We start from the raw sequence: 24751 nt of genomic DNA on the forward strand, positions 1-24751 counted from the left end.
GGAAAGCAAGGTTTTTTTTTCCTCTATCTGAGATTCTCTGCTCCAAAACAAGAACACAACAAAAATCCCCAAACCAAGACCACTACGATGACAGGTACAAGGGAGCTGAAACCTGGCTGCTTAGAGAATGAACATTGGCTTTTCTTCTTCTTGTCTTCGCTCAAACTTAGGGCAGAGTTCCACAAGCGCCTCCAGAGCAATACAGCAACTACAGGCAGCGCTGCGTCCCCGGCGCAGCAGGACAGGACGCCCATCCTCAGCCCCAGCCCCAGCCCCGTGTCTCGACCTCCCTCTCGCTGCTTGCTTTCCTACATGCACAAAGGGCTCACATGACAGCGGCTCAGAGAGGAATTACAACAGCTCAGTATCACTGTTTTAATTTAATTAATTGGCCTTTCTCTGGGAAGCTGAAAAGCAGCATTAGATGGGTCCCTGCTGATCTTCTCTGCTGTCTTTCGCTGGTCCTTGTTTCATTGTTCCTGTTAATTACAGCTTTTGTGTCCATGCTTTATGTTATTAGGATGATTTACATTCATGCTAAACTTAAATCTGGAAAAGTACAAGCAGCTGAAAAACTGAAATCTCTAACTGCTGCATTCTGGCCCGATAAGGAGAGCAGACAGGCTATGGGACTACTTGAAAGGCTCTCTACCAACAGAAATAAAAATTCTCCACATTAAGATTAAAAAAAGATAGGGAAATGGTTCACAGTCTGCTCACCATTTGGTCTGGCAGATAAAATAGAAAAAGAAATCCAAGAAGCTAAGGAGATTTCACATGTTGCAAACCAAAGTGATCTATAATGACATGCATGTAAAAATGCATGTGTGCTTGCTCCACTCCACCACACTGCTGCAGCCCTACAAGTTTTAATTTTTATTTAATTGAGCAAGTCTATGAAACATAACAAAACATTGCCAAAGTGAGAGGGAATGACCCTCAGCTACTTGTCAGTTATGGGTCACAAGCCACTAAAGACAGAATCACACAATAAATTTGCAATTTAACTTTAGCATGCATTTGTCATTACCCTCCGTTCCTTGCAACAGGCTGCAATGTAACAGAACGAACGCTTTGCATAGCCCCAGGCCGAGGTAAAGTAGGATCTTGTTCCAGCAGCTTCTATCAAGAATATAAAGTTCTTCTGCCTGCAGCAAGGATACAGAACTCACACAGAGAGAACCGGGCACCTGCAGCTGATAAGAGCCCAGGATTAAACTTTTGCCTGGACAGAATTGTGTAAGGCACCAAAGTGAGCCCGGTTTCCCGTGCACTGGCACTGCTGCTAACCTGAGGTGCAGAACTCAAACTGCAGCCTCCTTGCTGCTGGCGCTTCTGCTCTAGCTCTATCACTACCACAACATGACTAAGTGGATGAAAGATTTTTATTTTTTCTTGATCTTTTCTGAAGAAAGCTACCCCAAGTCCGCCAGTTTGCAGCATCTACCAATAGAGTAGCTCTATTGGTATCTAGTTGTATACAGTCTGATGATGGGAAACACAGTTAATAACAAGTAAAAAAAACCAAAACAAACCCAACCAAAATCAAAAAAGAACCCCCCAAAAACCCCTCCAAAACCAGAAAAAGAATCACACAGCAGCACAATAACATCGGAAACTTTTATTAGTATTGTTAAACCACATTAACTAACAGTTACAGATAGGCAGCATTTCCCTACAGGAACAGGAACGAAAAAGCAACCCGTGGCACGCCCAGCTGTACGAAGGCAGCTAAAATCCCAGTGTCTGTTAAAAAGGGATAAGGACAATCTTCACACCCCCTGCGCCTGAACAGTATTTATCACAAGAAAAGTTAAATAAGAAGTTGCTGTGCCCATCAAAATCCTGATCCAAAGCTCAATTATATCCAGGCACTTTTTTTTTTTTTTTTGGATGAGGCCTACCAAAAGTGTGGTTTAATTAAACAACAAGTATCTTCGTAATACTAAGCAGATTTTCTCATATTCTTGTCTAATGCTGGCAGGGAATGTATTGTTGCACTTGCAATCTCTAGAGAACACTGCCTTCTTCTCATTAGCTTTTTGCACAGCAATTAATCCCCATAATCAGTCAAATCAGTTTAACGCTAGATCACAAAAGCACTAAGAAAAGAGAAAACAAGAAACTACCTTGTTAAATTTAATGAGCAAGGGAAAACATACACTACGTGGGCTGTAACAGTGCTCCACGCTCCAGCATGGAAAAAAATTTAAGTGCCTGAGCAGTAACAGCAGTCCACAGAATTACAGTCATTTTGTCTAACACTGAAAACTGCATAATGCAACAGAGCAAGAAATTCTTTTGCTTATGAAAGCGTGCACGCGCAGAAAAAACCCCCACCACGTAGCCAGCTTCATAAGGATGTTATATTCAGAAAACAGTTTAGTTCTGCGATATTATTGATACTGCCTTTACATGCAACGATGGCGTAAAACCAGTACAAACTGTATTACAAAGTAAAGCATTAGATTTTCTTCTGTACTTGCTGCTGCAGTTAAAGGAAGTCCAAGCTTTACAATTGTTTATGTGGCCAAGAAGGGTTGCAATTCACAGGCTGCATACTGTACAAGCAGCAGTAAGCGGGTGATATACTAGAAGTTATTCACTAGCCATTTTAATCATGTAGGAGAGCTCTGATCCAAAACAATTATCCTGTAGGGGAAGGAAAAAAAAAGTTACACAGTTGGTTTTTTCTTATATCAAACTACAAGTTGAAGGGAATGGGATTTCATATTGCCCCTTTTGCCTCCACGGCATGGAAAACAAGAATGTATCTCACGCAGCCAGAGAATACACAAATTTCTACCAAAAGCCCAATTTAATTCACAGAGAGGCTCACCTGAATGGCGAAGATGAAGGCAGCTGTTCCTGTAAGTGGGATTTCTGATCTTCACGATGCGTGTCTAAAAACCATGTAAATTCAGCTCAGAACCAAGAAGAACATAGACAGCCACACAACACTTCAAAGAGAAAGCTCTAGTTTTGTCAGCACATAGCAGCATGCTGAATCAAGCGCTACAAATCTCTTTGCTAGGTCCATGAAGTTGCACTTGTAATCAGAGACCAGCCTCAGCTCTGTTGCCATTGGGTGCATTACACAGGACCCTCTTTGTGATCAGAAATCAGAATCTGTTTTCAAAAACCTGAAGCCCAATCCCTACCCGCTCAGTTCTTCTAGAAGTCTGACAGAAAATAGGGCTATATATGCTAATGCTGTGCAAGTAACAAGCACAATGATGTTACCTCCAGATCTCTAGGTTTAAAAATTACCATCAACATTTCCAAAAGCAACTAGTGATTTGGGGACATTTCAAACTTCACGTGCCTAACTAGAAAGCAAAACGTGGTGTAGACCTGACTGCTGTAGAAGTGTTAAATGCCCACAACACTGAAGATCAGCCTCCTTTAAGTCATCTTGTGCTACACACTGAAAAATCAGAAGTTCTCTCTGAAAATGAAAGGCTACTGCCTTTTTCTTTTCAGACAAAATGCCAGTTCTTTCATATTTTTTGCATAGCACTAAATGCATGTTAACTTAATGCAACTATGTCAGCCCCCTCCCTGTAACAAGAAACATCTTTAATTGAGAAATGTTGAAAATGGCAACCTTTTACACTTCAGCTGTAGAATACCGGTCAGCTTTGACAGTTCCTAATAGAGATTGGACTTAGAGAACAGAGGAAACACTTTTATCTTGTGTCTTCTTCCTTACTTCTAGTTTCCACTAAAGAAAAGCCGGGGGAGATGAGATCGAAACAATGTCTAAGGGATTTGATGGCATTAGCATACATATCACAGGTACATACTGAACCATACTGATAGTAACCAAAGTCCTTACAGCGTGAAGCATTTAGGTGCCTAAGCCAGAGAGGCTGAGCACTAAACAGGACACAGATTTATCAGCTGTCTTTCAGTGCTTTTGAGTCAGTAGGGGAAACCACACTCTCACTGAGAGAGAGACACTCTGCAGCTCCAGCAAACAGTCCACAATGCTGTCAGTCTCAACTGCCCAGAAAAATTAGAAAATTTTCAAGTGTCTCCGGAGTGTTTAAGTCTAGAGCAGCTTCCTCTCCTTTAAAAGCACAGGGTAGAAACAGTACCAAGACACGGGAAATCAAGAAAAGCAAAAAAACTAGCCTGTGCAAGCTCAACAAATTCAGTGCTAACAATATAATAAATGTGATACTGCCCAGCACAGCATCCAGTAGCTTTACAGATGAAGAGGACCTTCTGAACTCCCTGCACAGCTTTCTGGCGCTCTGCCTCTGGCTCCAGCTCCGCCTTCCTCTACTCCCTTCTTCCTTCCAACATCTTCTGGATCTCGCAGGCTTGCAGCCCTTCAATGACAAAGCTTTGTGTATCATCCCAATTTTTGTATTTTCTTTTAGACAGGATGAATACAGAGCACTAAAACAGAAGCCTCTGGAGATACTCGATGCCTTTTTATTTTTACCCTGACCTGTAAAGGGCATCTGCCCCCTCCAACCCCCAAACAAACTGCCTCTCCCCTCCAAGACTACAGAGGTACTTCAGCTTTACATCCATATGCAGACTCCAATGATTCCTTACATAACAGCATTAAGTAAATGTAGTCTGACCACAAGTGTGAATGGGCTTTGGATCGAGCCATTTATGAACATGGCAGCACATATACTGCAGGAATCGGTCTGCCCTGTCGGCAAGATCCTCCTGGTTATCATGACATTTGCCTTCTGTGTTCAATTAAAAAAAAAAAAAGAAATCCTGATGCCAAACACAAGAATATCTTCTGTTCCTTAGTAATATATATGTTAGGAATGACTTATGACTACTCACTGGCATTTACTGTGGAGTTGTTCAGTTACTAGGCTCTGATCTTTAGTTCTAAGACAAAAAAAAGTTATTTGGGCTATGAATCTTTTCCTTAAAGTAATGTATATATGACTTCTGCTATTTTCTTCATTTCCTCCTATATTGCCATGACAGTATAAACATCTTCCCAAACTCTTCTTTAAAGTCTTTTCTAAAGAGCTTTCATGATTCTGTTCTCTTAACGTACATTCTTCTCTAGCTCCAAAAATCCACCATTCTGTCAAATTATCTCTGATTTCTGTGAAGACTATGCACTGCCTTCCAAGCCTATTGAAGTATGTGCTTTCCACCTACAAGAAATTGTATTAACAAAACATTCTTTTCCCTCTCAATTTAGCATGGAGAGTTCAGATTGATGTCTCCAGGCAAGTTCCCTGACACACTACTCTCTAAGGAGTGACAGCCGATTTTCTGAAGAGTCTTGCATAGGTCTGTACACAGAACATAAACAAAATAAACTTATGAACAAAGTATCAATTATCAGCTAACCCAAGAGTGTGTCCCTGAGGTTGTTCTTGGATCTCCTCGTCTCCAGGAATTGCATGGAGCATTCTTTCCAAAATATCATCAAGAGTAGAGTGAGCCCTGTTGAATAAAAGATTTAAAATGAATGCTGGCAAGTTTAGTAATACACATTTTAAAAGAAAACAGTCATAATTATCAGGGTTCTTAAAAAGTTGGCTTACTGTAAGCACTGAATCTTGTTAAAATGTACTGGAACCATTATTCTAAATCACTGTAACTCAAAGCCATACATGCCTCATCGTCCTTTTTTCATACCTTTCTGTTTCCTCTGCTAGATTAAATGACTCCTTAGTCCATAAACTATGATTTCTCTTCTCATTTCTCTCAGACTCTTTTTTTGACTCTCTGTCTTCCATTTTAATTCGATCGGGAACTATTCACATAAACAGAGAGATTTTAATATCAAAGGTATGAAGGAAGATAATAAAGAAATTAAAATGTGTTTTTATTTACTGCACTTGGGAACCTTCCAGTTGTCCACTTGTCAATTACTCCTTCCTCAGTCATCTGATTTTCTACCAGTTAAGCAAATTCACATTATCTACAGTCAAAGGTGGCCAGTAGCAAGACCTAGAGAAATATTTTACTGTAACACATTTTTAGATTCACAGGACTGAACATTTTGCTTCATACTAAAATGAAAAATGCATGTGGAAATTAATCTTTAATCTTTCCCCTTACAATCCTAGATATGGGAGAAAAATCAAAAGAAAACCTGTGGATGTTAGCTTTGTTACCCTACTTAGCAAAATCCAATGATATCCCCCCCAAAGACTTATCTCAATAAGTTCTGTTCCCTACAGCATGTGAATATATTCAGCCACCTTCTGCTAAGCTATGATAAGCAGGAAGCAGTAGGCTGTCACAAAAATGGAGTCTGAAATAGCTGTACTTTATGCAAATACAACAAAACCACAGTGACTGAACAGCAAGCAACACAGGCTGCTGCATTCCTTACCACCTAAAAACAAGATACTCCTATAATAAAGTCACAGTAGCTTCTATCCTTTGGGAAAAGATCTAACAAAGCTGTAGGATAACACAAACAAGTGCCAGTATCATTCTCAAGTGACTACGCTGTTTAGCTTTTTTACAGACTAACTCATGTTCTGCCTTTTTTTTTTTTTTTCATTTTTTGTCTTTTTTTTTTTTGAACTGCTCTTCATTTTCTGACTCATTGGAAACAAATGCAGAGTCTATAAAGATTTAGGTTTTCTGCTCCTCTGACATTACTTGCTGTACATCTAAAAATTATTCCCACTTATTACTATTTGCAGTTTCAGAAGCACAAAGATTCATTACTGCTATCTTTGCTATCTTTGCAACAGAACAGGAAATATAATACTGATTACCCCAGTGGATGCTATTTTCTTACACTATGAGATCAGAGGCGTTATTTCATTATGGTGAAGAAGAAACATAAGCAGTTAAGCATGCACTGGCCAGTTTCTCACCTGAACCACCCTCCCAGAATGGAAACTTCAGCTCTATTTTACATCAGCTGCCCACCATCTATACTTTTGTGGCTTTTGTCACTTGTGTTTGAACACAGCATACATTACAGGGCATAATAAAAGTAGAAGATTAATTCTGATAGTTCAGACCTGCAAGCCTTCCACACCAGATCCCCATAGACTTTAGAGAGTGAATACACAGAGAAAGACAGCAAACACTGGTGGAGGGGGTACTATTTGCAAAAACACTACATATAACCTTACCAAGAAAGGGAGAATCCTCTCAAATTTCTGCTGAGTCACAAATACCAAAAAAAGCTAAAATCTGAAGTTTATCGTACAGCTGAACATACAGTTACAACTATTCAGAGTAATTTTGCAGCAATGCAAAAGTAATTTTCTATTTGTAATCTCCACATTAAGGACTATTATCAACTAACCATTTATTTGCACTCCGCAGTCATACAATCCCTTCTCTTTAGTGTCTTGAGTGATGGAATCTTGGTGCTTTAAATATTCTGTTAAAAACAGCATATTTCCTTATTGATCTAGATACTCTTGTCAATTGACTCTATACAATCTAAAGTACCATATTACTTTATCCATCCAAACCTAGATGAAAACCTTTACATAATCTATAATTAGTTCATATATTAATCCTCCAAATTGTCTCTGACCATCATTTATTCACTTGATGCCAGTCTCCACATATCCTTGTTTTGGTGAATGAGGAAATAAAAAGATTAGAATATGTCTGGGTGCCTCATTTCTAGAAGAGCGTAGGACCTATATACATTTAATTATCCCAATGTCTGGTGTTAGTTTAGGAAGAGTTTACAGCTGAATAACCAAAGCAAATTCTTCTGTAACACACACACCAGTAAAAACAATGCAGAGTTTCTACACTGTTCTGTCTGAAGATGTATGCGATTACAAGAAGAAACGTAAATCATCGAGACTAAACTCTGCAAAAATACCTGAGGGATGCAGCTGCCTGGCTTGCGTTCGTTTTAATGGAGAACATGCATTGCTCCGGGACACCTTTGAAAAATTCAGTCTACACAAAATTCATCTCAGTGTTAAATTACATCTACACTCAATAGGCTAGCTGCTGTCATCAGCAGCAACTAACCATTACGTGAAAAGCAGAAACTTCAAGGACTAACTTAAATAACTGCCAGTTATTTAAGCCATTGATGCCTAACTTCCTAATCATTGACCTGACTGCAACTGATTTGGAAGCTCTTGTGTATTTTAGTAGTGAATGATTTGGGAGAAATCCTGATTGAATACAGCTGGCAAGCCTCATACCATTGTGGGTGAAGTGCCTCTTACCAATTTCATCCAGCAGCTCTTGGGCTGGCGGAGGCAGCTCATCAATGAAGTCGTTAGATGCCTGTGAGAATGCTGAGATAGAAAAAAAAGAGTCTAGTTAATTAGCAGTGATTAATCCTTAGTAACAGTGATATAGGCTTACATTATGACAGCATCTTGCTGACATACTTCATTTATCAACCTGCACGAGCCTGGCTCATTCACATTTTATCAAATAACCTTAAATAATTTCATAATGGGAAAATCATTTAGAGCTAGACTTGCACATTCAGTTCTCAATCCTGTATTGCAAATTTTAGGCCGGTAATATTTACACTGCAAACGTAGGTTGATTAGAGGTCAGAGTTCTTAGTGTGCAGGTGCAAACACAAAATCCATAACGTAAAAAATTTCTTTTCAAATCTGTTTCTCCATTCATTGATCGTTCTATTTGGGCTGGGTTAAGAGACTTACCAGATGCCTTCCTGGTGCTTCTCACGGATGAAGCAACTACTGGCAACCCATCCTGTGTAAGATTATACAGAACAAAACACAAGAAGGTAAACTGAAGAACTGCTGGTCTTCAATCCTCCCCTTCAACATACTAAATCCAAAATGAGGTAAGGCCTTAATTAAAGCCTTAGCTGACCATTAAATTTTACATTAAGCTCTTCAATCAGTTCAGAATACGAAAACAGAGGTAGCATCCAGGTAAGCCAGATGTGTCAAAAATTTTGCTTAGGCTGCTGTGCACTCATCTTTTAGCCGGCCATAAGATACTGTCAGCTACATCATCTTTATCCATTTCAACACTCTGTATGGACAATTGGACAGGAATTCTCTGAAAGGACAGTTCCAACATCTCTTAAGTTCCATTCTCTGCTTTGAATCTTTAATAATTAAAGCCAGGCACACCTATTCACCAAAAAAGCCCCCAAAAATCAAGAATTTGTAATCATGGGCAAGTCCTCAGAATGGAAACAGGTGCTTCATCCACTTAATCCTCGAATAAGATTTTAGATGACAAAGTGACACAATCAAGTATCTCCGCAGAGCCAAGAGTCAAGGCAGCACTGCACTGTTAATGGGCTTAATGAATTCCAACTGTCTGCTACACAAGCAGAAAGACCTGATGACAATGAATGCAGTCGCTACTGTTCTGGTTGAACAAACTCTGATTTAATCTTTAAATGACAAGCCCATCAATGAATAACAATAAGGAAGGCATAAAGGCAACTATTTTATATATAACTGTCTGAAAAGACAGTTAAGATAATGCTGTGGCTCCAGAACACCTTCAGTTCCAAAAAGATTACTGGAAATCACTACAATGACCTTGGAAATTGTCAACTCCAAAGAGAGAGGATTTTTTGCTACAACAAAGTTGATAACATTATGCCACGTCTGTGCATAAAGAGGACAAACTTAATCCCCTAATACAAGGGCTTTCTGAACATTTACTTGCTTCCAAACTACTAGATGGAGGCTTCCACCTTAGTTTTCTTCCTCAAGGAACCACTCATTTACATACTCATTTTACCTTCCCCCACTAAGTTTAGAGAATTCTTCAGTTTCACATGAATACTTACATACTCGAACACACATGCACACGTATTTATTTTCATTCAAGTTTATTCCCCACTTCCACATAGTCAAATCACTTGTGAATTCAGTGGTTCAGATAAGCAGCCTGCTGTTGCCTCACCAGAAGACCAACTGATCAAACCCCCCTCTCCCCACAAAAACATACCTTTTCTACCCAACCATTTTGCAGATACTTACCACTTTGGTGTTCCAAGATTACCAGAGCCAATGCTGGGAAATGGCAATTCTTTACAGCCAGGGAAGGGATGGTGGTCAACATTTACATACGATTAGGTGCAAGGGGAAGCCAACTCTTTGTATAATCAGTGGCATACACTGACTGCTTTGAAATCAATCAGAACTTTTGTCATTATGTCAACAGATCCAGGATTCCAAAATACTCACAAAGACCTAGAAGTATTTCTGTGCTTCTCATCTTGCATTTATTTTAAGGAAAATTATTTTAAAAAATATTTTAAAGAATGGTTGGCATAAGGTAAATTTTCTAGACTTACAGGCTCATTCAATTCAGATGAGCAAACTCCTGAAGCAACCGAGGGAATTTCAATGCTCCTCCCCTCTTCATATGCTGTAATGAATGTCCTGGACACTGCAGAGGAGATCTCTTGAGAACGACAAAAGGAAGAATCTGAAGCTACTTCATGGCAGTGTTTGTATTTCTCAAAGGCTACTGGAATTTTTTCTTCTAGAATTAAAAAAAGAAAAGAAAAAGATGATAGCAAAGCTGGAAAATTACCTTTGGATTTTTTGTATCTTGGTCACATTTCAACGGAAGCAGAAAAAGGTTTCTTGTACTTGAACAGGCACCTGCACAGGAAACTAAGAAATTATTGTCCATAAATGATCTCTAAACAGAAGTCCAAACTGATTACCTAGGAGTTCCACCTCAGACATTATTTATGCAAAACTCTGCCAACTGAGAAATTTCGACTACTGTACTACACCAAATTAATGAAAGTACAAAAGCAAATGATAATTCATTGCTCTTAAACAACACAAGTTCAACATTGAGATCACTTTATCAACACTCAAAATATACTAAGTGCTTATTACACTGTCTTTAAAATGCTAAAATCTACATGTATCACTCCAAATCAACTTTAAATCAGAAATTGTTTTAGACATTTATGAAGGCTACCACTAACTACCAAGTAATTATCTTTCAGAAACCTTTCAGGTAGTGGCTTTTTCAGCTGTGTACCTGCAAATTCTCCTTTAGTTCTATGTTAGAGATTTCTTTCGACCAAACAGGCTCTAACTACAAAGTTGTAACTATCCAGACCAAAACGACGAGATTTCAAACAACAGGCGCAGGTTACTTATTCCAAGCCTGACATTTCTCCATTGGTACTACGTGAATAGAGTTTCCATGATTCACATCAATGATTTTTACATTAGCAAGTCTTGGTAGAAAGGTCTGACTCCTGGCATAAAAAGGTTAAGTAATTCACTGGTTCTTCTCTCCTCTCTGCAGTTACCTGAGCTGAGTGGAGTGCTGACGCTCGTTGGTGCATGACTCACTCTGGGCGTTTTACAATCTGTATCCCTGTAGTAGTTCTCTTGCTCATACGGGATACTCGACAAATCCTGAATATCTGTCACTGATCTGAAGTATTGAAAGATGTTCTGACAGTTAGAATAGCCACTTCTTACACTTGTGAATCACTAAATTCTGCTATTTTCAGGCTCTTTAAATTTTAATTTTGTTCAGTCTTATCTAGTTTTCCAGAAGGAGGAGAGACATTCCCTTTGAAAACTTCCCATAGAATTCTTGGAAGGCTAAAGATGACCATCTTCAATAATCTTGCAGAGACAGAAAAGGTTAATTATTTGCTTTCCCTGCCTTTACAGGACTTCTTAATTTTAACAATTTTCCTATAAAAGCAAGTGCAGGAAACTGCCTCTAGAAAGGGCAAGAACTTCAAACGTGAACCACTAGGTAGAAAACTCTCTCCAAAGCCAAGGGAAGACCTCAGGGTTTAACAAAAATTAAGGATCCATTAATTAAGACTAAATGTAGGTCTTAGGAGCCTTCAAAAGAATTACTCAGATAAACTAAACTGCTAAAGATCTGCACAGGCAGCGATGTCCACTCAAGTTACAAAAATTCTTAAGTGGCTGCAGGACTGGGATTATGTTAAGCAAACCAACATCTGCTGCAGATATACCCTGGATTATATTGTCCTCAGAAGACCATGAAATGAACAGACATCTACTGTTACCAAATCAGTAATTTCTATGCAAATCTCCATTATCTGTAAAAAGAAACTAACTTTACTAGTTAAGTCACAAAGCTATTGTGCAAATTTTTCCTGAGAATCTCAATCACAAGACTATTTTTGTAATAAAATTTATTCAGCTACATACTAACGATTTGCTCTTTAAAGTAATTTTATTTCTTCTGTGTAATATGGACAGAACAAACAAGGAATCCTACCACTTCACTGTGAAGAAGCACACCCAGATTAGCACTAAGTTGATTATCTATGAATATGAAAATATTTCAAACTAAGGACAACTGTATGTGATAGCTTTTTTACACCAATCTCCCAACTTATCATGAGAAAATATTCTTTCAATACTTCAGATAGTTTTCTCTCTCTCAGCTTTGGTCTGTCTCATCTTCCTGTTTTGTATCAACACAAAACTTTTACAATTGTAATGACCAATTTGCTGAAGTGTTGATATAAAATGGTCTGTGGCTCTTACACATCTTTTTCTTTGCGTTCTTCCGGTGGCTCCCACAGTATCACTTCTTGTGCTGCTTCAACACTGGAATGAGGGAAGAAAGGTCATATTCATCAATCCTCTCAGAGAATTATGAAAATAAATCTATTTAGTTTCCTCTCAAAAAGTTTAAAGGACTACCTTCTCTCTGAGGTAGACTGCAGCTCATAAGAACTTTTTGCTTAAAACCTTAGAAGATGGAGAGTGCTAGGAGAAAAATGCCTTTTTAAGCACATTATGGATTTGTATCCAGTAAGGAGAAAACTTCTGACATATGCAGTTTCAAAACAAAACTGAAAGTTAAATAAAAATCTATAATAGACATCACTACATTGTTTTATCATCCTTTGACCGGTCTGCATTGTAAGCTGGTCTCTCAAACTGTAACAACCCCATTCAAGGTCAAAGAGGCATTCAAAGGGGATTAGTCAGGTGGTCAGAGAGCAACAGTCCTCTCTGTCCTGCTGGCAAAAGCTCAATTCCTAAGTGAAGGCAGCAACCAAAACCATTACCTTTTACCTTAAGACCAAGTATTTACACACTTGCTGCCTACCTCTGACACTGGTAACTCAGTTCCTCCAGTGGAGGGGAGAGAGTACACCACCGACAGACAGTAAAAGCAGCTCTCACTCCCACACTCGGGAGAAAGCCAGCAGCTGCTAACTCTGGAGGAACACAAGGAAAGCTGAGCTACAGGGAGGCTAGGGGCTTTTAAGAAGCCTGAAAGCCACTGCTGAAAGACCTTCAGGGCGAGGACTGTTTCTCTTTAAGCGAAAGTACCCCTTGCAGCATGAGGTGGTGATTCTGGCCAACATCTCTGCATACTCGCAGAATACAAAATTTACAAAAAAGCTGGATATAAACACCTCATGTTTGACAGATGACACTGCAAGTCTCCAAGCACGGGCTAATGTTATCTGCAGGCAAGATACAGTGAGCATACTTGCATCGGATTGTTCCCGCAGCAGGGGAAAAGGCATGATCTTCATGCCACTTGAGCTCCAAAAACAAAGCACAACAAAATTAAAACAGATGACTGAAGCATAAATTTGAATTATCTTTGCTCTGTTTAAGACTGTAGTTTATCAGTGTAAAAAGAATAATAATATATACGACTCATTTTTCCTATTTTAGCTCCCTCATTAAGAAAAAAAAAAAAACACCCAAAAAACCCTGAACACTGTGAAAGACAAAACCCCATGAGACTTGTGAAAGTCCTTTCAGTATTTTCTTGGCAAGGTGCTACAATATGTAGATAATCATTAAAAAACACCACTGGCATCTTATTTGACTATTAGATATATAAGCAGAATTAATAAAGAGAGCACACTTTATAACCTAAATTATGCTTGAAGTAACGATGAAAATAAGTCTATCTACCTGGCTACAGGCATATGGCTAAGCTGATTCACTCCTAGCGTGTTACTGCCAGAGTTCTGCGCTGCTGTACTGCAGAATAGTATTTTTCCTCCTGAATACAAATAACAAATGTTCCCTGTTATTGGGTTTTGCAAGTACAAAAGAAAGCGACACAACTCATTGAACAGGAAATTGCAACTTTATTAAATTTTTTAGTTCTTGTGACCTTTGTGGTTGTCAAGAGACAAATGTGTTTTAAAGATGCATTTTCATAAACATACCACAGCTGCCAAACAGTCAACCACTGAAGCACTGGGGAATATCACAACATTTACAAATTTCAGCTAAGAGACTAGATGATCCTTCCATTATTCTGCACACACAGTGCAGAATTATCTTACAGTTTTTAAGTTCAAGATCCTTCTAACAGTAAGAATATGAATGTGTAAATACAACGCTAATTCAGTTTCCAGCACCATAGCAAGTTGTATAAAAAGACTAAACTTAGCCCTAGGGTAAAAACAAAAAGGTTGCAAACAAGTTTTGGTTTTTTAACTGAAACACAGCAAGTACATAATCATTGCACTCAACTATATTTCAGGGACTGCAATGCCCAAACATCATCTTCCAAAATCCTGAGTGTCCTGAACTCTCACTAAAATAATGAGGAATAAGAGACCACGTGACCCTGAAGAATCAAGCTCCAGCCTTCTGACAGGAGTGCTGCTGACAAAAATGTAAGCGCAACAAGACTCTGTCTCCCTGATTCAAAAGTACCTTCAAAAGAGTGAGCACATTTACCTGAAACCTGAATACTTGATCCTGCATCTTCGGGTAACTGTTTCTGTAAAAATCCTTCACAAGCACCTTCTAATTTGCCCTCAGCATCTGAAGTCTGAAGGGGGGGGGGGGGAGGGAGAGGAAGCAAATTCAATTTCTCACAGGCAAGCTGTGAAGTGTAAGACAACTCTCGCAGGATGATGTTCACAATAATCAGAACGGAGAGACAAACTTTTCAAGAGCTTATCAGCAAACAGCATGGATTGGATTTAATAGTCCATACAATAGTTTTGAATCCTCAAGAAATGAAAGATTGTTTTAAGACTACTGAGTACTAGAATTGCTAGAGCGTGAAGGAAAGGCTGAGATTATCAACTGCCTAACACTTTTCTCAACCACAGATTATGTAATTTCCTAGTAAACAAATTAAGAAAACATGCCCCTGGTGTTTTGGGAGTCTGGGTGCTTGTGGGGTTTTAGTTGTTTGGGGGTTTTTTTTGTTTGGTTGTTTTTTTGTTTTTGGTTGTTTTTTTTTTTGAGCAGGAGTGTGTGTTTTAAAGAACAGGGTTAGAATTTTCTTACTTTTAGATAAATCTTTATTTGTAGATATTATTTCAAAAGAAAAGAATAAAAAACCTGTCATTCTCCCATTTTCTACAGCTCTTCTTCAAATCAAATGGGAGCATAATAAAACCACATGTTGTGTAACTTACATCCAAAGTTCTTGACACAGACTTCGTTCCTGTCTTTTCTGTTACTTTTACCTCTAGGTCTGAACTTCCCTGAGTAGTACAAGGAAGGAAAGAATCAGGATCAGGAGTCAAGAATTCTTCAGAAACATCAGGAGATGAATTAAGGGAACCATGTAATTCCCTTGAATGCCCCTGTGAAAGACATCATCATTTGAGATGCTTTCTCCACTCTCTATTAAAGAATATACATTTTAGTCAATAATGTTAAACAATACTGCATCAAATTGAAATTGTATTTAATTTGATCACTGTGAGTTTCAATCTACCTCCTGCTCCTTACATTACCTTGATGGTTTATAGAAACAAACAAACAAAAAGGCGGGGGGAGGAGGGAGGGATTGTTAGTCAGATCACAACTGAAAAGATCAGCTGTCTTGGTAGGTCAGTGTGCAACATGGAGAGAGCAGGCTAAACTGTTTTACAGATAACTAGCTGCAACTAGGTTTCTTGGATTATTATACATACTCTAGAGAGATTCTCAACTTGTTGAGGAAGGACTGAATTCTTACGAATGGCTATTCCAGAGTCTGCTTGTTCATCTTGTGATGGCGACTGGCAACTTCTCCCTAGGATGTCAGCATGGAACAAAATCATTAGGCAAAAAATAATATAAAGTGAGTGATCTGAACCACTGATGGAATATCAATGAGAGTAGCCAGTAAAACTACATTGTCATGAACATGGAGAAATAATGACATTTAAATGCTCACATCGTTAATCTAGGCACGTGAAGCTTTCCTTGTTCCTTTATCCACAACTATTACAAAAGCACTACCCACTATGCTGCTACAGAAAAAGCATCTTTGTAGTCCAACTGAAAGAAATAAAGTGTGAAAGCATACTCGTGGATTTGAAAGCTTTGGTTCTCCCATGCTGATACATGGTAATTAATGACAATGAAGGGTCTCCAAGCTCACTGGACATTACCTCCACCTATTAACAAGTAATACTCATCTTAGTCTATTATTTATGTTCACCAATGACTGACTGACCTGCTTTGGGGGAAGACTCTGGAAGATAAAATTGTCAATTATTGTAACAAAATCACAGAAGCTGAAATCTGCTGGGAGATGGAGAGAGACAAAAAGAGAAGACATTATTTTTTGTTTTTCAACCTTACCTCCAGAACTTCTGAATGCAGACTCCAGATCACTCTCCTCAGATTCAGATCTGTCCTCACTGCCCAGATCCCAAGACTCAACATTATCACCTGTCTGCCACCTGTATCTTTGCTGGTCTTGACTTTTTTGGACTCTAACAGTGACATGTTGAAAGGCTTCCTTTATACTCTCTGCTTCACTGTCAGATGTACATTCACTGGCGGGATACGGAAGGCCAAGTTTTAGTTGTCCTGAGGCCACTCTTCTGGCCATTTGCTTTACTTCAGCTACACAAAAAGAACAAAATTACCAGTTCACACAACAGAATCTGGATCTTCAAAGCATTCCCTGTGTTTCATTGTGTCTGCAGACTTGGAAATGCTAAAGTTATAGCCTGTAAACTCCTTTATCATGAAAAGAGCTAAACACTTCCTTCCATTTTAAGGAAAGCTTAAAACCTGCATAAATTGATATGGACAACCTTCACATGAACAATTTCCATTAGTTTGCGTTCACTATTATTCATGCCTGTACTGCCACCCACTGGTCACTGCTATACGACCCTTTCTAAATTCATACGCTGTCCCTCCCTTACATCCTCCAAAACAGGGCTAGAAATTCCTTGAGCTTTATAATCAAACCATCTTAATGTGGTTGTGATTATTTTATGCCCTGAATGTGCAAGACACAGGATCCTACTCATTTGGTTTTCATCCAAGAACAGCCTAATGGAGCTTCAGCAATTAAGGCACACAGATCTTTCTTAAGTAACAAAATGTGTTAAGTTTTAATGCACTGCACTAAGACTTGCTAACATCAATGCCAAGTTAACACTGATGTACTTACTCCTCCATTCTGATTGCACCATCCTTCTCTCCTCACTTATTTTTGTACTGTCAATTTCAGATCTTGATTTCGAATAGCACCTGTAATAAATCGTTATGAAATGCAAACTCTGTTAATGCACAAGCATATTGTGTTAAGTATTCCCCAGTCAGTAAAAGACTAGAAGTTGTTTTACTGTTAATTAAAAGGCTGAGAGCACACATGTTCTAAGAACACAACAGAACTAGCAGATTGAGCTGTCAGAAGCTTAGAAAGCACAGACAGTTATTTAGGTCTATTATACATGAACCAGACAAGCTGTACATTAAAATCCAGATTTCAAAAGCTGTCAACTGCCTTCAGATGATATATCTATATAAACACTAACAGACAATGAATGCTATGTAGACGTGTTTTATTCAGGTCAGTAAGGTGATCAGTGGACAACTAAAGATACTCAGAACTTCAGACTTGGATAACAACAATCCTACCACCAATCCGATTCCAGTCTAGAGTTCATTCACTTGACCATCTAACCACTGTCAGCATCTGGCATATTTATGTCCTAACCAAGTGTGTCCTTTACCAACGGGTCTTACTGATCCAACTGGGTCATGAATCAACTTAAAAACTGCAAGTTTTCCTGACTGATTTGACCCAAACATTGAATGAGGTGCCTGTTCCCATCTTTCCACCTAATAAGATACATTAATTTGCACAAGTTTTGCCAGGTACTTTTAACACGTACTTTCCACTCAGAAATACAAAGAGACAACATTAAAAAGCACAGCAAACAAAGTAACGTATGCTCTGTTGTCACTGGGTTTAGCAAGACTGTTCTACTCCCACAGCCCCTAACAGGTCCTAGTCCTACACCTATGAAAGCCAAAGTATTTCTACTGAGAATTGAATGAGGCTGTGCAGGGAGAGGAGAACCACCCTTACTAGTAACTTATTAGATTGCTCTCCATAGGCACTGTTACAGTTTTGGACCACTGACCTCCATGAGAGAGGCATCTGGAATCTGTCTGAACACCACTCCTTAAAAGTAACTGCCCTGTTGCAGCAGTTACCCCGTCAGCTCTGCAGCTGACAATGACTCACAGTAGGGTCCTAACTGGACGGATGGCTTTTGGCTTACCGAAAAAACATTTCATGCCATCCTTGATCCTGGATGTGTCTACTTTTGACAGTGGCTGCATCAAGATGAATATGCTAGAATTAACTCTTCTGTGAATACGATCAAAACTCACCACCTCTCTTCACTTCCACTTGCTGCAGAATGTGAATCACCTCCTCTCTGACACTGCAAGTTGAACTTTTTTTTGCATCTTACAGATACACGTGGGAGTAAATGCTGAAATGAGTCCAACAAGCCATGATTCAGCACACATCGGGCATTCTAGTAATTACTAGCTGAGCTATCTATGAGATATACTAAGAACTGGACTGTGCAAACTTTATTCCCTAGGTTATATTTTAGTAGCACTGCTCATGAGAAAGGATGACAACTCCAGGCCTTAGCCTAGTAAAAGCTCTGCCCTGGATTTATAGCAGGTTTCATACGTACTGAGGCAGACTATCATAACATATAGTTCCCACGGGAATGAGTGGACCTAAATGACTCAAGATTATTCCTACAGCAGATACGTACATGAATTTCTTTCTCTTTGGGCTAAGCATGTCAACTACTTACATTTAATAATGAAAATGATCTAGAAGCCCTTACTAATGACAGCTTAGACCTCCATAATTAAGTAAACAAAGAAAAATCTTTCTCCACTTGCCCTTTTCCCTGACAGTCCCATCTCCATTTTAGTACAGGATTTTATTCCCTCCTGAGCCACTAGACTGGTATTCTGCTGGAGGGGGGTGGGGAGAAAGAAGAAAAAATACTATTGCACTGCTGAGCTGACCATTTTCATTCCTATACATAATGCATACGGTATGAGCATATATTTTAAAAGACAGATTCATCCCTCCTCTTGGACACCATCCGTAACTACGTCTCTTTACCTGCTAAGGAATACAGACATGATAAACACAGTCACCCTGCTCAACACTTTACCTCATGGTCTAGGCTCACTTGATCATCCAGGCTTTTCAGCACACTGAAGCTGAGATCATGATGGTTGTTTTCATTTTTACTCTTACTCATCTCATGAAAGCACTTTTCATTTTGAATTGCCTCCATTTCCTTTGCTGTCTTTGAAACGGCTTGGAAACTGTCTCCACCCAAAGCTCCTTGTGCCTGACATGTTATCAGTGGTGGAATATAGTCACTTGATGGTGGACCTACAGCCTTCCATAACAAAGTATTAACTCCAGAAAAAAAGTTCTTGGTGTTTTGGGAAGTATCATCAGATCTGTTCCAGTGTCTGTCCTGAAAAATTTGCTTAGAAAGCTGATTCATTCTGATTTCCTGGAGCAGCTTCTTTTGCTTTTCAGCGGCCTCTAATTTGTCCAGTTTCTCCTCTGTTCTGCACAGGGAATCTGCTGCCTGCTGCAACATGCTTTGAACAATCTTTAAATTAAGGACACATTTGCTGATGTGTTGCTCATTTTGGGACAGACTACTCATTCTTCTCCCAGAATCTCCTCTCACCTGTGCCAGCATGCATAGGTCAGAGGCCTCACTTATCCTCTCCTCCTCTTCTGTAGCGTACTCTGTACCCGATTCTGAAAAGCCACCTTCCTCATCAACTGGCTTTTCCTCACAGTGCACTCCAGGGGATGCATATAGGTCTCTGAGAGTAGCCTTATCTTCTTCCTTTTGCTGCCTTTTTTCATCCTTTAGAGTTTGACCTAATCCTTCTTCCAAGAAGTCTTCGTGAAGTTCTGGATAACTGGCAAAGATTTCATTGATTTCAAAGCTACAGAGGCTGTCATCCACATCACTGACACTGAGGGTTATCTGGAGTTGAGAAGCTACATCATGATTTTTGTCCTGTGCAACCGGCTGTAGACTGGTTGATGCCTCTTGGTCCACTAAAGCACTATTCTCCTCAGGAAAAAGAGAGTACCTTGGGGCAGCAGAGCTGTCTGAAAAATTTGATTTGAAGTGTTAAGCCATTTCTCCAGCTGTCCATCAAACACACTGCTTTCGTACACTTCGGAATTAACGTCTCTTAGAGAATACATGAGCAGCATTTAACACCTCTGCTGAAAACAGTGTGCCTGAACTTGAAATATTAACCAGACTTACAGTCTTGAGTTTACATTAACAATTAGGGTGGTAGCTAGAATCCAAAGCTAACTGCTTTCTATTTTCAAGCTATGTCATAAAATCTGGAAGTGCTCACATTTTGATTATTTATACTAGACCTTTATGGACTGAGGAACATGCTAAGTGAAGGACACATGGCATCTTGCTAGAAGAAACTCACCAGCCTCAGTTATCTCTTTTCCCTGCAATTCCTGTGTTCTCTTCTGGTAGCTAAAAGCTGATGCCAAACAGATGTTCAGATCTGAAAAAACAGCAGGTCTTTGTGCTTTTGACATTTCATCAGCATGACCAGTTATGCTGACAGGCTTAGTTAAGTCCTGTAATACAAAAAACAAAATAAAAGACAACTAGATTTCACAGTTCAATGTGTCTACCTTCTCTTTTAAGGTGGTTTGCCTCCATGATCAGAAAAGGATACTCAATGATTAGATTGCCTCCCACCTAGATTTAAGCAGAACAACTTGAATCTGAATGGACACAAAACTCTGCCGTTTTAAATACAGGAAAGGCTACAATCCTGGAAGTCACCTTTAAGTCGTTTTTCAGTATATATTGAATATCCTGAAGTTTCATGGAGCGGTTCTTCTGTTTAGGTTCTAGCCCTGACTTTACGATACCATAATAGGGCATAGGAAGTCTGATATCTGCTTCTAACTGTTGTCCCGAAATTATGAGCTGTTTAATAACTGAGTCTTCAAGACCTTTCCAGGGAGGGGTCTCTGCAAGACATAAATACAGACTTTATGTCACAAGCTGTATATCAATGTTAAAGAAAAAAAGAAAGAAGAATCAGAGATCCTGAAGCACTATTGTCTGCACATTCCCTAATTTACAACTACTGTCATGAAACAAACGAGCACTCAGTCCGGTCTGGCATCTCCTCCCTATCTTATTTCAACAGTGAATGCTATGAAGGGAGCTGACAGCAATCTCTAGAGGATAGTTACACTGTAAACCACGCTCTTGATTCTTCATTACCAACTAGCTAATAGCGAGTTTAATTTTTAGGGTAATTGTTTATCCCATTTCACTGTCAAAATAGTCAAAGTCAATACATAACATACATTACATTATCTGTAATAACAGTAACAATACATTATCTGTAAGTCTTCTTAGTAATCAAAAAGATGAAAGCTGCACAGGCTTGTCCTGCACATTGTGAAGAGTTAACTGAATGTTTTGCTGTCCTCGTATGAAGAGGAAAGAAAAACAGCAGAAAACACCATACACAAAATTGCAACTCTCTAACACCAACCATTGATCTCATCCTTTAGTTATGCAATTTTAAGTTTTCTGATTACATTTTACAGAAGTTTCCAGTAGTCTTTGCTATTGTCACTAACGTTTGGGGGTTTTTTGCCTGGAAGGTTCCTTTTCCAAATTAACTCTGTATGAGCCATCACAGCAAGGTTTTATCCAGTCACACATGGGAATTAAACAGACGTTACGGGGCTGACAGTCTGCACTGGAAACATTCAGTGAGTTACCCTCGTGACAAAAGCTTAAACTTAGAGATATACCTGTCAAGGCCTCCTGCACTACTGTACAGAAGCTATAAATATCCGATTTGACCGTGACAACTTTTTCAAGGATTACTTCAGGAGAGCACCACTTATACAGCTGGACTGGGACAGGAATACGTGTCAGATCACTGTGTTCTCCGCCATCTTTGCTGTATAAAGGGAAAAAAGTTGTAAATTGGGACATACAGCACGATCAACTAGAAGGTATATCTTTTGGAATCAAACACCTGAGTTTGTTATATCTGCTTTCAGTTCAAATACCTAAAAGGTCCAGAGTATACCTGCAAATAAAAATATGTAGTATTTTCACACCAATAAATGTATTTTGGCACATTACAGCAATGACTTTCTAGCGAAAGTAACACCTCCTTTAACTAATCTACACTCAAAAAGAAATCAGAGAAAGCTGAAAATTTCCCAATATGAATTTTACAAACAACCCTTTAGCTCTGGCCAGCGTTCTCTGACTATGGACAAAATACAAGAAGGTGCCACCTAGCCTGTCAACATTTATTTTGCAATGTATACATATGTCTAGAAGATAACCTCCTCCTCACAGTTAACTATAGGTTTTTTGTTATTCATTTCACAGTAAGCTGTACTGAAATAGCCAAGAAATCCCCCAGATTTATTAACAAATTGAGTTTGCAAGGAGATTAGGAAGTATCTTGGCTCCTTTCAGGACATTACCATTGGCAAATTTTTGCTTATTATCAATTTTATTCTCTTTCTTTACAGTCTAACCAGCCATTTACTTCCTTTCTAATCAGACTGCACTACAGGAAAGAAGCAGAAAATTTATATGAGTAATAATTTACCTAGATGAAATGAATGGTGTCCCTCATAAAAGAAATACTCTTTTTGTCACTGGTGGCACTTAATTACTACCAGTTCAATGAGGTGTGGAATCTTTAACCATTTTAGGTAAGCCTCCATAAGCACAAGTTCAGTATAACAAGAGGAGATTTAAATTATTCCCAGCCCAGCAGCAGAATTAGTGACTCAGAGGAATTTCATCTCTGTTCTATAAGATTAGGTTCTATTTCTCTATGATGGTATTTTTATACTCCAGTAAAGAGCTGCTTCTCTTGCTAGTTTCTATTTTCAGATACTTATAACATAGAAACCAAGTCCACCTGAAACTTGCCGTACTGCCTGTGGCAAAGTTAATGTACCTGAGCAGTAGTAATTTGGAGTTCTTTACTCCTGTTGCCTGACTCAGAGGCAGGAGTCCCTGTTCATCAAGGGGGCACTTCAGCAGAATTTAGCACTAAATTCAACTTTAATTGTGTTTGTCCCTTTCACAGAAACAGCGAGGAAGTTCTTTACCTCTCTATCATGTATTCCAAGTTGCACAGCTTTGCCTCACCAGAAGAAACAATTTGAATAGCATAGGAGGTAACTGAACGGTGGATAAATCCACGTGAGTGTAGAAAACGCAAAGCGTCATTAATTTGAAGCAGCACATGCAAAATCGTCTCCATGTGCAGTACTGGGAATTCTGTACGCTGAAAAAAAACCAGAAGTACCAAATTTGCATTGCAGGTCTTTAAAGCTTGATGTAGGAGAAAACCATTATTGTACAGAAGGCAGCAAAGAAAGCAAACATGGAACATACTGTAGTAAAAGTCAGACACATTGCACTTGCTAAATAATATTCGTTCTCAATACCAAACCAAATAATAATACCTTAAAAAGTAATTAAGAAAAATAAAAAGATATTGACCGTGCCAAAATTCACTCTGAAGCAGAATGAACTCTTAGAATTTCTTGCCTTTGACTGCAATTTCTCCAGTAACTTAATGGCTGCATTCAAAGTTACAGAAATAAAATAACAACTCAACTGCAAAAAAGGAAGAGAAAAATATTGAATGACAAAAATAAGACACAGATTAGTTGATTAAAAAAAAGAACGAACCACAGCTGAGTTCAAGCCTTCACTTTCTCTACACAGGTAGTCTGCAATGTACTACATGCAACTATTCAAGGGCAAAAGCTGGTCTCACCACATTTGCAGTATACGACCACATGCAGAAGATTAAAGTTCAACTGAATTTAACAGCAGCCATTTTAAGACTGACACCAAACAAGAAAATCAATGCAATTGCACCTAAACATTAACTGAAGTTAATTTGCCAATTACAAACTTTACCAGCTTGCACAGAGTATCTGATGCTGTGCCATGAAATAGAAACCCAGATACACAGACTGGTGATTTTGTTGTTCTTTGAGTAAAGATGGTAGATGTAGTTAAACTTCTTCCTCAATTAATTACTATTTAAAAAACAAGTATTCTAATTACCCTTTCATGAAGGATGCTGTACAGAGAACCAAAGTTAACCCTTTCATATACTAAACGGGTTTTCTCCAAGTCACTAGACAGACAAACAGACATCAACTGTAGCAAATGAGGATGACGGAGTTTACTGCAAAGGTAGAGGGAAAAAAAAAAAATTGTAAGACAAATCTGAGATGAAAAGAGAAAGAGTCCTGGCCTTCTAGGTGTTTTTATCAATACAAGGCGAATGCTTCTAACTTTTCATTAAAATACCCAAAATTTTAAAAGAACCGTAGATTAGGAGGCATTTAGGAAACAGTGCTTACTGTCACAACTAGGAGAATCTATAAATAAGCCATCCAAGAAACGTGCAATGAAGCATTCATCCAGACACACAAGAAGAGAGTATCATCTCCTGTATTATCCACTGGG

At 38.8% G+C, this 24751-nt stretch overlaps 1 protein-coding gene across 1 annotated transcript in view; it reads right to left on the reverse strand.

Annotated features, from left to right (window-relative positions):
• Positions 1 to 1615: 1615 nt before the first annotated feature.
• Positions 1616 to 24751, reverse strand: part of TEX14 (testis expressed 14, intercellular bridge forming factor) — a 35543-nt gene continuing 12407 nt past the window's right edge. Inside the window, exons 8-30 of the mRNA XM_050908772.1 lie at positions 24344 to 24467; positions 23371 to 23549; positions 22039 to 22190; positions 21047 to 21237; positions 20679 to 20835; positions 19361 to 20334; positions 18546 to 18649; positions 17314 to 17393; positions 16488 to 16754; positions 15833 to 15933; positions 14637 to 14730; positions 13857 to 13947; positions 12459 to 12521; positions 11228 to 11355; positions 10244 to 10434; positions 8619 to 8670; positions 8166 to 8237; positions 7271 to 7348; positions 5632 to 5749; positions 5341 to 5436; positions 4228 to 4337; positions 2840 to 2903; positions 1616 to 2652 (exon numbers count right to left, since the gene is read on the reverse strand). Coding sequence (XP_050764729.1) covers positions 2619 to 2652; positions 2840 to 2903; positions 4228 to 4337; positions 5341 to 5436; positions 5632 to 5749; positions 7271 to 7348; positions 8166 to 8237; positions 8619 to 8670; positions 10244 to 10434; positions 11228 to 11355; positions 12459 to 12521; positions 13857 to 13947; positions 14637 to 14730; positions 15833 to 15933; positions 16488 to 16754; positions 17314 to 17393; positions 18546 to 18649; positions 19361 to 20334; positions 20679 to 20835; positions 21047 to 21237; positions 22039 to 22190; positions 23371 to 23549; positions 24344 to 24467 — 3520 coding nt within the window. The 3' untranslated portion in view covers positions 1616 to 2618. The remainder of the gene's footprint in view (positions 2653 to 2839; positions 2904 to 4227; positions 4338 to 5340; positions 5437 to 5631; positions 5750 to 7270; positions 7349 to 8165; positions 8238 to 8618; positions 8671 to 10243; positions 10435 to 11227; positions 11356 to 12458; positions 12522 to 13856; positions 13948 to 14636; positions 14731 to 15832; positions 15934 to 16487; positions 16755 to 17313; positions 17394 to 18545; positions 18650 to 19360; positions 20335 to 20678; positions 20836 to 21046; positions 21238 to 22038; positions 22191 to 23370; positions 23550 to 24343; positions 24468 to 24751) is intronic.

The sequence above is a fragment of the Gymnogyps californianus genome, chromosome 20 (assembly GCF_018139145.2).
Source record: "Gymnogyps californianus isolate 813 chromosome 20, ASM1813914v2, whole genome shotgun sequence".
NCBI lineage: Eukaryota > Metazoa > Chordata > Aves > Accipitriformes > Cathartidae > Gymnogyps > Gymnogyps californianus.